At 42.5% G+C, this 13,771-nt stretch overlaps 1 protein-coding gene across 1 annotated transcript; it reads left to right on the forward strand.

Annotated features, from left to right (window-relative positions):
- Window positions 1-294: 294 nt before the first annotated feature.
- On the forward strand, window positions 295-11,104 carry ube2g2 (ubiquitin-conjugating enzyme E2G 2 (UBC7 homolog, yeast)). The gene is made up of 6 exons (XM_012851410.3): window positions 295-462; window positions 3,183-3,218; window positions 3,538-3,583; window positions 8,167-8,285; window positions 9,117-9,257; window positions 10,524-11,104. Exons 1-6 carry the CDS (start codon window positions 420-422, stop codon window positions 10,634-10,636), a joined length of 498 nt encoding a protein of 165 aa, XP_012706864.2. The 5' UTR covers window positions 295-419; the 3' UTR covers window positions 10,637-11,104.
- Window positions 11,105-13,771: the final 2,667 nt, after the last annotated feature.

A 13,771-nucleotide genomic window follows, 5' to 3' on the forward strand; every position in this document is an offset into this window, starting at 1 on the left:
GTTGAACCTGGGTAAGCTGCGTTTACACAGGCATCTATGGGCTGTGCAAGCTACCCCTAATTTAACCCTCAATTCTCCAATTTAAAACATTTTGAAAATTAATACACCTAAAATTAAACGTGAACTTATGTATATGAGCAATGGCAATGCACATGCATTGAAGGAAATGTAGCCTTTTCTCTTAATTTCCTGCCTCCACTAATATCCACTAGATGGCGATAGTCCACTGTACAGTCATCTGCCGTCCGCCATGAAACAGCAGAAGAAGAAGAAGAGCCGAGGCGGTCCCGCGCCAGCAGGGGGCGCTGTGTGCTCTCACAACGAGCGGAAAAGTCCCGAGTCTGGTCTGAGCTGCGCGGATCGGAGCTGTTTGTTTTTGTTTAGTTATTTTCTTTAACTCTTTGCGTCCGGAAGCCAGGATGGCCGGAACCGCGTTGAAGAGGCTCATGGCTGAATACAAACGTGAGTAACCGAAGCTCCGGCGGCTGAGCTCAGCCGGTACCCGACAAGCTGACTCAGAGCCGGGGGAAGTTCCGCTCCACCAGACTCCCCTACATAATCCGCAGGTTTAAGCGTTTCTCTGCCTCTGGGGCTTAAATCTACACAGTAAGATTTAAAGTTCACAAAACCCGTTTAGAACGGGCCGGTCTGGGCGATTCGGCGCCGCTTTTCTGGACCTAAAATTCTGCAGAACGACACATTTAGACATTTTGTCTGTGTGCGGCTGGTGCTGCTCCGTCCAGAACCTTCTTCGCTGTTTATGTAACTGAGACTGTAAACTGAGACATAAAATCAGCAGAGAAACAAAAAGAATAATAATATATAATAAGAATAATAATAACCAGAGGCAATCAAACCAACCAGAAGGTAAACAAAGAAGCTGTTGACCCGCTTAGTGTTCAGAACCTGGTTTGGTTCTGATGGACTAAAATAAAACCTGTCTGACTGCCAGCTGTTGACACTCTTGGTTATTTAAATGTTTATTGGTAAACGTTTATTTTTTTTATACTCGCTAATTTCATATTCTGGCGTTTTTCTTCACATTAATAGTTTTATAAATTAAATTTTAGCACATTTGGTAATTTGAATTTATAAAGCGGGTTCCGTGTCACACGCAGGTTGGCTTGGGGTTAAGTGCCTTGCCAAGGGGCACATCGATATGGGACAGGAGGCATCTCTGGAATCAAACCCACAACTTTTCGGTTGCAAGATTCACCCATTTATTTTCAAAATGTGGGGGAAAAATTACCTATATTAAATAATCAGTTTTTATCTGATTTACTATTAAATTGCCGCAGCAAAAATACACACAGGGTTGCAACCTAGGTGAATTTTCCAAAATTCTTAAGATAAATAAAGCAACATAATTACTATAAATTGATTAAAGGTTAGATTAGTGACACAACTTTCTGGGTCAGCTTTAAAACTTACATTACCATTATTATTATTTTCTTCTTACACAGGGAGCACAACGAGATTACTTCTGTACTTTATCACAAAATATAATCTGCGTCATGTAATCTCATGTTGTATCAAAGCAGGTTTTTCCAACAAATTTACCAGGTCTGGGTCACATGAGTTCAGAACTCGAAGTAACTACTGACTTTTCATCTTAAATATGTAAGTAGAAAGAATTATAAAATATTTGTAGTCAAAATTAAAGCGACAGCTGAGAATATAATAAATGTCATATTCATCTGCGTGAGGCGATGTGTTTTATGACAGAAAATATTCTTGGAAAGCTGTATTAAAATTCTCTGTCCAGGTCATATTTTTACATTCAGTAGACGCACAGTCTACTGAATGTATATTACTTCTGTATATATATTGATTTTATTCCATTTTACTTTATTTTATTGTATTCTTATTTCTGTCTGCACCATCATCACCAAATCAAATTCCTTGTATGTGCAAACCTACTTGCCGATTAAACTTGATTCTGATTCTGATATTTTTACACACAGAAACAGAAAACACAACTTAGCCTACATGCCTCACATTTAATTAACTTTATTAAAGGAATTATTAATACCCAATACTCAGCTCATTTGGTCTAAAATGTATTTAAATGAAATGTTTAACAGACAGAGCTGATTTGTCTTCTGTATTTGCAATAAAAAAATTAAACATAAGCCAAACAGAAGACACGGGGAACCATTATAACAAATATAAAAACTCCATCTATGTGATACATTTAAATCTGATAATTTTTTTCTAATTTAAGTGCTACATTTTAAAAGTTCTCCAGGCAGCAGGTGGCGCTGGAAGACGTAGCAGGAAGGGTTAGTATGTGTGTATCTCAGCTAGGCTAGACAATAATTCAATAATAATACATATCAATGATAGAAAAAAAGTTCAAAAAAGTAAAATAGAATAAAACTTTTCCTTCTTTTTGTATTCTAGCTATGTAGGTTAATATTACAGTCGTTAATCCTCCCAACCAATCACAACACAGACCGAGGAACCAAGCTCCACCCCCTTCAAAGAGTTCAGAGAGCACACGTTATTTTTGGTTTTGGTAAAAAGTTGGTTGAATAAAGGGTTGAATTTGAATTAAGTGTGTCTGAATCTAAAAATATGTTTTTAATTTGTTGGTAACTATCAATATCGGCCGATATGATTTCTATTTTATCGATACGCTTTATTTCTATATCGTCCAGCCCTAATCTCAGCTATCTTAGATACATTTGAAGAAAGTGAAGTATAAACTCTTTTTGTACAGAAGAAAAGCGGAAGGTGCTCCAGCCTCACCTGGGGTTTACCTGTGCAGGTTCCTGCTCTGCTGGCACATCTGGTAGTTTTATTAATTTGATCCAATCCAGCATCTAAAGCTTTATTAAACCTGGATACATTCAGCCAGGGGCGTTCAAAGGTAGAGCGACTCCAGTCCTCTTCAAAAAATAAGAATCAGTCAAATTTTATTGCGTGTTTAGTTTATTCTGCAGGTAACAAAATAAAGATTCACACTTTCTTTTAGAATTTTTATTTCAAACAAGTTAAAATGAAGTTTGGACTTTTCCACATCCCTAATAATTTCCTCTCATCCTGACCTGGGCTGGTTCTCTCAGAATAAAACCTGCTGCAGACTGAATGTTGAGCCACTTATCTGCTGAGTGACTTTAAAGAAGCTTAAAGCAGGAGTCATAATGTTTGTGATGCTGATTCATGCCTTTGCTTTTCAGAGCTGACCCTGAACCCACCTGAAGGCATCGTCGCAGGTGAGACTCCACCTCCACACCTGTGGTTCTGTCGGTGTTCCCAGTTTAAACCCAGTTCAGGGTTCCTGCTGTGATTACCTACTTCTGTCGGTTCCAGTGATCCAGATCGTCCTGCAGTCTCTCCGTGTGGTTTGGATCAGTAGTTCTTTCTGGAGGTTTATCTTTACTCTTCCGCTTTAGCGCCGCACTGAAAGTCTGAAGCGTGAGCGGCGTGTTGTTCAGGATGTGTCGGCTTTACAGACGTGGTTCCGTTAAAGGTGCACCAGAACAGAACCTTAGGGTGGAACCGTGACCCAGCTTCTCTCTCTCTGCTCCGCAGGTCCAGCCAACGAGGAGAACTTCTTCGAATGGGAGGCGCTCATCATGTGAGTACGGGCCACAGCGTTGTTAGCCAGGTGTGACGGGTCATGACATGAAGCTCCGCCCCTTTTCAGGTGTTCTGTTGTTGTTTTTTAAACTGAAGCTAAACGTTTCATTTGATTCTGCCTGAATTTAATAATCTCCCAGAGATAGACTGGTTTATCTAACCTTAGCTAAAACCACTGATCTCTATTTATTCTCTGGATGCTGATTGGCCGTATGTAATACACGTCGCTGTGAAGCCACCAGCCGCCATATTGGTACTCCCTATTTTCCTCCAGTAACTAGGGAATATGTGCGCTACAGCATCAAACAACGATGATTTTCTCATGTTCAGGGGGCTTAAGACTTTTAAAATGTCAAATGCCATATACTTTTATGCTGTGTCTGTGCATTAGCCTTTAAATCTGACAAATTTACAATAGAGCTAAATTAATGAACCAATTTAAGCTCCACAGAGCTTCAGTTCTACACTAGAAAAATCACAGAAATTTGCAAAATACACACTCAAGTGTACATGTTTGTCTACACATTACACAGCTTGTGTATGCACATACACAATTCTGAATTATAATAATAATAATAATAATAATAATAATAAAATTGAAAGTAATAGTAAACAAATTACCAAAATATCTTGATGATGTAATATATGCAGAGCTGCGGTTCTAGTTGAGAATTTGCATATAATATACATAGAAGTATGTATGTAGATACTTGCACCCATTGTTTCATCCGTGCAGCATCACTGTGTGGAATAATATATTTACAGCTCTAATATATATATTAGTGCTGTCAAACGATTAAAAATCTTAATCGCAATTAATCGCCTAATTTAAATAGATAAGTAGAGATTGATCGCAAATTAAAAAAAAAAAAATTACATTTCAATATAGTCATAAGTTTTGTTGTTCATTTTTTCACTCTCTCTCAATCTAACTCTGAGCTTTCATACCAACAACAATAACTTCTTTGAATATTTTTGCTTGCTGTTTATATCCATATTCATAGAGTTTAAGCCTGGAAAAAGGTTTTAAATCTCCAGGTCATTCCAGTCTTACACTTTGCTTGTAACTGGGCAGGAGCTTAATAGCCTGAATGAGACTGTTTAGCAACTGTTTAGTAACTCCAGGTCCTTCGTTTGGCAACGTGATTCATCCTTAGTTTGTCAAATACAGAGAAAACAAATTAATAAGCATTAAAGTACGGTTTATGGGTTGGGTTTCTGCAATGTTATCAGCATGTTAAAAACTCATCTTCAGAACCAATGTCTGCTTAAAATGGTGATTGCACCATGTAATCTACTTTCAGCAGTTATCACCGGTTATTGCACCGTAAACTGCAGAAAATACGTGCAGAGTTGCTCTGTCTGCCTTTACTACCGTCGGCTCCTATGGCGGAGGGATATTTCAGCTGGATACACTCAGTCTAGTGCAGGCAGGTCTCTTAATAACCGCTGTTTCATCACTTATTTTAGAGCCCAAATAAGCGATTTCACTTTCAGAAACGTGGCCGAAAAAAACGCAACCAGCGACTCATGAAATACATGCGACTTTAGAAAAAAGAAGCTCAAAGTCGCATGAAATAAACAGTCTTATCAACAGTGAGCGCGGGTTTTGCTACAGTCTCTAGCACTGTTGAAACTACGGAAAGCGCCGAGGATAAAAGAAACACAATCTGGAGAGCGCGGCGGGGAAAAAACATTAGGATTGGCGTGTGTGTTTTGACGCACTATTAACGGCGACAAAAGAAATTGTCGGCTTTGTGGTCTAACAAAGTTAACGCGTTAATAACGCATTAAAACTGACAGCCCTAATTTATATACATTTTTAAAAATCCATAATATTACCTATTCAGGCCAGAGGGGGAGAGGAATGTATCCCCCCCAGGGATAAAACATCAATGACCAGAGGGGGGGTAATATATAAACAAACATGTAAAATATTTCAGCACATCATTTCCTAGTAGTTAATAGTTTTAGTACATCCACTGACTGTAAACTTACCTGTGAAACGTTTTCACACAGCCAGAAAACTGCTTGTTGTTGCAACCAAATGCTATAGGATTTTGTGAGAGTGGGGAGGAGCAAGATGGCGGCCAGTGACTTCAGTTTTTCGGGCAAATCAGCGCTCCAGTGAATAAATAGAGATCAGTGGCTGGTGGTGATCCAGCTGCTGCAGGTGCAATGTCTCCTCCTGACCAGCAGGTGTCGCTGCTCACCAGCAGACAGCGCCCCACCTCAGGCAGAACGTGCAGCAAACCTAAACACGTCTCTCTGAGACCACAGCTGACGCAGACAGCAGCCCCACCGCTTTTGTACCAGGAGAACTGACCCTGAAATCACCAGTCAAGCTTAATCTGGGACATGGAAGCTGGACAGAGAGGATGATGGAGCAAACGCGGGACGATCCTAGAAGAAAACCTGTTAAAAGCTGCAGAAAGACTCAAAACTGTGGTGGAGGTTCACCTTCCAGAAGGACAACCAGCCTGAAAGACGACACCTAAATCCAATTAATGTGGCCAGGCTTGAAAAACCGATGCCCACACATCCGATCTGGTCCAGTCTCCGTCCAATCAGACTGACGTCGAGCTAATTCATAAAAAATAATCACATCCCATGAAATAAAATACAAGTAAGGTCATGATTTTAACCTGACACAATGTGGTAAAGATGGAAGAGGCGTGAATAATAGCCGCATATCTGGGAAAACAGAGACGGTTTTATGCGGTTATGCCTTTCATCCACACGTAAACAGCGTTTACATCCCTAAAAACAAATGATTCTGAAAGCTCAGGATTAAAAGGATGCTGGTTATTACGTAGTTATGATGTTTCAACGTGTGTCTGATCAACGGTAAACTGGACAAATTCACTAAGCTACAGCGTCTCTGGTCTTTATTTCCAGTTGATGCTACCTCGGCACCACAAAGCATTTCCTGTTTTCACCTCGGCGTCGAGACTTCAAAGTAAAAGCGTACATGGGACATTATAACCGTTTATAACCGAGGCGTTTTATTCGGTTTTACAAGCCCAGCAGCTCCAGTGTGTTGAGATGCAAAGGAGAAAAAGAGCTTGGAGGTCAGAAGTTATACACACATCGCTTTTATTTTGAAGGACTCTGACTGGCTGACTGCCCCCGAAGCGTCTGGTATGTTTAAAACAAACGGTCAGTGGGGAATTTATTGGATGAAAACGTTTCTAAAAACGTTCCCGTGTGTACGGTATTATTTTTAAAAGCGGTGTAGAGGAGATATTCGTCTTTATAAATACCGGCTACATGCGTACCGGACCTTAGTTAATCCAGATGTGCTGCAGTCTGATGCGACTCTGACAGAGGGACGCTGCGGGGACCGTGATGTCAGTGAAGGCACCATCATTACAGGTTACCGTGCTCCATGCTGCCGTGACAGCGGCTTCAGGCCGCCCTTCAATTTTCTGCTGCTTTACCGTCAGAGTCCGCATACCTGCTGGCCCTGCAGAGTGACATCACCGAGACGGCACACCTGTCATTATACCTGAGTCCTCTGCGCCTCCTCACACCTCCCTCTGAGCGCATGGAGGTGAAGCTGAACGCTCTGATCAGAGCCGCTTTACCTTCATTCAGGATCTGACCTCAGATCAGTGAGAGCCGACTGTTCACGGCTCAGAGGCTCCTGCAGAACCTCGTCCGACCCGCCGTCTGTCCTGATAAACAGAGCCGCAGATATCTGATCATAGATCAGTTTGACTGAAATAGCTTCACTTAACAGATCAGGGAAGGAGAGCAGGCAGATCTGAGATCAGATATTCAAACTCCTGCTCTGATTATAACTCAGCATGTCGTGATCAAAAACTGACACTCGGTTCTTTTAACTAGACGCTTCCTGATGCAGCATCTCCATGTTCTAGATCTACAGCAGCATCAAGGTTGCATCAAGTCTCTCCAAGCAGCATTCACTCCTCCTGAAAGAGCGTAGAGCCACAGTGGACAGTCGTCTGCATTGTTGATGGCTTTGCAGCAATCCCTCATACTGAGCATGCATGAAGCGACAGTGGAGAGGAAAACTCCCCTTTAACAGGGAGGAGAACCTCCAGCAGAACCAGAACCAGGCTCAGTGTGAACGCTCATCTGCCTCCACCCACTGGGGCTTAGAGAAGACAGAGCAGAGACACAGAAAGCTCAGAAGCTCACATTGACCCAGGAGTACTTTCTATGTTAGATGGTAATAGAGGATGATCTGCCTCCCCTGATGATGTCACAGCTAACAGAACACCAGACCAGGTGTACCTTCTATGAAGAGAAAAATGACAGAGAACAAAAAGTTAAAAGCTGAAATAACAACAAACAATGCAGATTGGAGAGCAGTAGGAGAACTCAGCAGAGAGAGAGAAATAGACCCTGATGTCCTCCAGCAGCCTAAGCCTATAGCAGCATAACTATAGAGGTAGCTCAGGGTAACATGAGCCACTCTGACTAGAAGCTTTGTCACAAAGGAAAGTTTTAAGATTAGTCTTAAAAGTAGACAGGGTGTCTGCAGCAACGTCTACGTGTTCTAGATCTACAGCAGCGTCTCATGTCTCGTTTATGTTTCTGTTGTCTGTCCCTCAGGGGTCCAGAGGACACGTGCTTTGAAGGAGGCGTGTTCCCCGCCGTCCTCAGCTTCCCCTCTGACTATCCTCTCAGTCCTCCGAAGATGAGGTTCACCTGCGACATGTTTCACCCCAACAGTAAGTCCCCCCCCCCCCCCCCAGCTCCACCCTGACAGCAGACTTAAACGCTCAGAGGCACCTGGTCACGTGACGACGGGCTCTAACCCAGGTAGTCCCACCTGAACCCTGTCATTGGGCCCGTCAGAACACGCCTCGTTAGCGTGCTGTCATTAACATGGTGATTAGTGGGCAGGAGCGGTGATGTCATCGCTCAGCAGGGTTCTGATTAGAGGACAGAGCGCTCGGTCCCGACCCGTCATCATGTTCCCTACCATCACCCGCCCCCGAGCTGAACCGCCTGCTGCAACCGGATCTTCTGGTCCCGCGTCAACGACAAAACCCATGAAGAAGAAAGTTTAAACGGTCTGAAGAGACCCTGAGGCCTTGATCCTGATCAGAACCATCCGCTCCTGGACGGTCTCTCTGCATACAGGCGGCACCAGAAACTCTGTTAAATCAGCCAGAAAGGTCCAAACCGGGTCCGGCTCTATACAGATGAACAGGTGGAGGGTTCCGTCCAATCAGAATCCAGAAAGCATCAGTCAGTGATCAGATCTGAGGCCAGTTATCTGGAGGTCCGGCAGAAGCACTGAGGCAGTTCCCGACCCGCCTGCAGGTTGCTGGTTAGACGCCTGATGCTACAGCTGCTCATGGGCCAGTGGGATGGTTTACAGAGACTAAAACCAGCTCTGAGCCTCAGGTGTCCCCATGTGGACACGCCAAATGTCCTCGGCCCAGAAGAACATCTCAGAGATGCAGAGAAGGAGTCTGAACCACAATGAATCTTCTTCTTCTTCTTCTTCTTCTTCTTCTTTAAACACGTTTCTGTCTCCTTCTTCTCCTCCTCAGTCTATCCAGATGGCCGGGTGTGCATCTCCATCCTTCACGCGCCTGGCGACGACCCGATGGGCTATGAGAGCAGCGCCGAGAGGTGGAGCCCGGTGCAGAGCGTGGAGAAGATCCTGCTGTCTGTGGTCAGCATGCTGGCAGGTAGAGCGGGACACCTGTTAGCACCTGTTAACACCTGTTAGCACCTGTTAGCATCAATTTATTACATCATCTCAGGTCCCATTCACACCTTCTGAGAGTTCATACACGATTAGCACATTATTTATTGTTAAAAAATGTTTCATAAATAGATTTAAACAGCTGTGACGTTTTAATTTCACACCTGGCGCAGGTTTAGTTCATGCCGGTCGCATACACACCTGTGACCGGTTTGTTACAGGATTCACGTTCAGCCCGTCACATTATTAACACACCTGTTGCTGCTTTGCTCCATGCGGCTCACCTGCTTATTACACACCTGTTGCATTAAAGTGAATCCACCTGTCATGTTTATTACACACCTGTTGAGTCAGGCAGGTGTGTTAAATAGATTTAACACCTGTCACATATTTACTACCCACCTGTTCCATACGTACCTGCTGCGTGTTTATGACACACCTGTGACAGATGTGACACAAGCTGCATGAAATAAACGTCCGATGTTTATTTTATACTGTTTGACGATTTACGAACCTGTCACTTATTAATTTCACACCTGTATGCGTTTTACCTGCCTGTTACATAATCTGGCATGCAGTCGAGACATTTGTTGCATAGATTAAACATCTTTCACACAGAGCTGGGCGATATGGCCTAAAAATAACTCTTATGTCATTTTACAAAAGTAAATTAAAGAAATTATTTAAAAAAAAAAAAGCTTTTCGTCTGGGAGTTAAACCTGACGTCAAAGTGCAGATAAATCCAAGCTGTGAGACACACTGGTGGAACAAGATGGCCGCCCTGCCGTTGTAAACGATAAACGTAAAACTAAATGCTGTTGGTGGTTTTACGCACCGAGCTGAGAACAGGCTTCACCTAACTTAAAAAAAAAATACCTGAATAGATAAAAAGTGTCTCGTATTGTGGTTAAAGTTTCCTCTTTATAACATTTGACAACATATTTCCCTAAACATATATTCAGCTTTGCTGCTGTTCTCTCTATGGAAGCCCAATGAGTTCATTGGCAAAATAAAATCCAGATTTTCCAAAAATTAAATCTTAAAAAACGTTAAATTTGAACGAATCAGTTAAATCGATTCATCGCCCTGCCTTACAAACACCTGGTACAAATCTAATAAACAGTTGATTGATAGGATTTCATAATAGTTATTGCTTTATTTCACATTTAAACGTTTGTTGCACGCCTGTCGTGTTTCATCTTATAGAATCATTCATGAATTTTAACTATTCTCCGTTTCTGCTTCTCAGAGCCCAACGATGAGAGCGGCGCCAACGTCGACGCGTCTAAAATGTGGCGCGAGGACCGAGAGCAGTTCTACAAACTGGCCCAGATGACCGTCCGCAAGTCGCTGGGCATCTAGAGATGATGTCATCACGCCGCGCCGGTACACACACAGAGCAGCAGCTGGACAGATCAATGAACTGATGGATCAGAGACTGATCAGTTATGGCCACAGCAGCCTCTCCTGACATCACTTCCTGTTTCTGTCTCCCTCCTCCGCTCCTCTCTGTGTTGTTGGTTCCTCCCGGCCTCTAATTCGAAGTTTCTCAGCGGACTGTTTGCACTTTATCGCCCCCTGGTGGTCGCCATGTTGGACTCCACGTTGGTTTTTTGCAGCCGAGCTGAAGGAGTTCTGCAGCGAAGAGTTTCTCTGGGTTCCTTTTCACGACCAGTTCATTAAAAACAGAATATTCAGCTCTTTGTTTCTCTGATTTCTTGTTGATCTCCTCTCTCAGAAACTAGCAGCTTCACTTTGTTTCTGTTTCTGGTGTCTAACTGAACTTAAAGCATGTTGACCTAAACTTAATAAAGCGACGTTTATGTTTCAGGAGCTTTGGTTTATTGGAGTAATTTGCCTAAAGGATGAAACAAGCACAGAGTATAGTTGGACCTTCTGGTCCTGTTAGTTCAGGAAGGTTCTGGAAATAAAGATCCTTCAGTGGCTGTTTTCCTTCTTTAGACCAGAAAGTGTTCATTTTATCAGTATAGTTGAAGGAAAGCGTTCAGGTAAAGTTTGAATTTTAACTCAGACTCCTCCGTGTGGTTATCAGCAGGTAAATTATTAAATGTTGAGTCAGTGTTCGGCTTCTCCTGAGGATTCTGACCCAGAAGCAGCTTAACAATGTTTTGGTTTCCCTCTGGTCTCGGTTCGCAGGACCACAGGGAGGCGCTGGAGTTCAGTCGTGTCTCCGCCTGCTGGACTGGATCCCCCTCCATGTTTAATCTGGGATTACTGGGATTTAAAGATCTCAGCTCACAGCTGCTCCTCGCTGCTCCCCAGCTCAGACTTCACAGCTGTGCAGCAGAGTACACAGCACTGTACACCCCACACCTGTGTGAGTGGCTGAACAGGTGAGCGGGCGGGGCCCAGGCTTACATGGGGAATTCCTCTGTTGGACAGAACTCAGATCAGTTGCTGCTTTACTTGTTTTCACGGAGACTGTTCCCCCACGCTGGAGCTTCATCTCACAGGTTGACTTCATTTATCATTACAGAACCCGACACGCGTGTTGCAGCCCTCATTGATGTGACGTTGACGCAGGTTCAAAGGCCTCAGGGCCTCTGACCAACACGCATGAACATGCATTGGATCTCATGTTTGCAGAATGATGCAAAAGCCTCAAACCTGCTTTCTTTCCGACACCCAGTAGAGGGCTAACCTGACAACAGCCAGCTGCATGTATCGCTCCGCCTAGCGAGCTAGGCGGAGCGATACATGCAGCTGGCTGTTGTCAGGTTAGTAGAGGGCAGCACTGCAAGCCTGCAGTTCGCAGAGTGGCCAGTAGAGGGTGATATCTCCAACGTAATTTATCTCATTACCAGCAGGGGGCGGTGCAATTTACAGGCGTTCTGACTAATTTCCTGCAGCGGACAACTTCCGGCACAAGTGAAGTTATATTTCTGTCTGATTATATTTTATTGAAGTGTCTGAGAGAATAACCAACATTTGTTTCAGTTAAACTTTTTTTTTTTTTTTTTACTGAAAGTGGTTCCATTAACAGTAAAATCAAGAACCTGAAAGAGTTTGTAATGAAGCTGCTTTATGATTGATCACAAAATACCAAGAGTGTGTTGAAGTTTTTGATCTTTCTTTGCCGTCTCTAATTATGAGTCAACAAACTTGTGTCATGTCACAGAGCAGGAACGTTAAATATTAAAGTCATCTGAATTTAAACGGTTTTCAGGAGCGAAGGGCAGACGCTGCTTTCTCAAATTCCAGTTGTGGAACTATCGTAATGGAAACAACCCAGCTGATTATCCTGGGACAAAGGAAATTATTTGATTCAATTGCTTCACAATGATAGTCTTTATTTTTGTGTCTTACCCTGGAGGCGTATGTCTTCATCAACTTTCATCTGGAGTGCCCCAAGGATGCATCCTGGGACCACTTTGGTTCAACTGATCGTTGCATGATCTAATTAACTGGTGATCAGGTAGAAATGATCTGATATGCAGATCTGACACAAAGATATAAACACAATAAAAGAACATTTCTTTGATAGAATAAAGGACAGAAATACCTTTATTGTCCCACGATGGGGAAATACAGACATGACAGTGGCAAAAATACGTAGACGGATATATCAGAGTTACACACTAGATTAAGTAATGTACATTTAAAAAGCTAATTTGAAAGTAAAGCAGAGGAGAAATAACTTATCCGAAAGGGAAACATTCAAGAAAAAAAATCTAGATTTATTCTTAAAATCCCTACTTTTTGTCACAAGAGAATCTCATTGTTCTTCATTTGTACCCAGAGGAGGTAATTTCTGTGTTCAGTCATAAAAAAATCACCTGAAGTTGGACATCCAACTTAAAAAAAACTGAATTCCCTCACCGACCCTGACCTGAAAATGCAGTGTAGCTGCCTCCAGCACAAAACTAGCATAAATAAAATGTTTAGTCACACTTATGACAGTAATTTCATTAACATCATAGCTGAGCCTTGTCTATCCCTGAAAGTGTGCTCTTTAAAAACTTAAAACACAATTATAATCAAACAGAGCAATTAAGCTTTCTTTAATTGAAACAAACGTCACACAAATAGTTGATCGTTTGGAAAGAAGGTGATCTGGACTGTAGAGAAAAAGCAAAAATGAGCTAAAACTGGGTCCATTTGGTCCATGAGCCTTCCATGTGTTCCCAAAGGTGTTGCTTTAAAATGACTTCCTATTTTTATCTAGAGATTTAGCTGCTTTATTTAGGCTGAGAGAGTCTAAAGCTGGTGTTGCTGATCCTGAACACTCAACACAAATATTAACAAATCCATTTTATTTGAAAAATAGTTTTCACTGTTGGACCAAAAGAACCAAAAACCCGCTGATGAATCCACATTAGTCCGGTACCAGAGAATCGAATGTGCTCCAGGTAAGTAAGAAGCATTGTTCTGTTCTATCTCAATGATTTATTCCTGCTTCAGATGATAAGGATTAATTCAGACGATAAGGATTAATCACCATCATCTGAGTCTCTCTCATCAGCTGGATCTGACATG

Source organism: Fundulus heteroclitus, unplaced genomic scaffold, assembly GCF_011125445.2.
Source record: "Fundulus heteroclitus isolate FHET01 unplaced genomic scaffold, MU-UCD_Fhet_4.1 scaffold_53, whole genome shotgun sequence".
Taxonomy (NCBI): Eukaryota; Metazoa; Chordata; class Actinopteri; order Cyprinodontiformes; family Fundulidae; genus Fundulus; species Fundulus heteroclitus.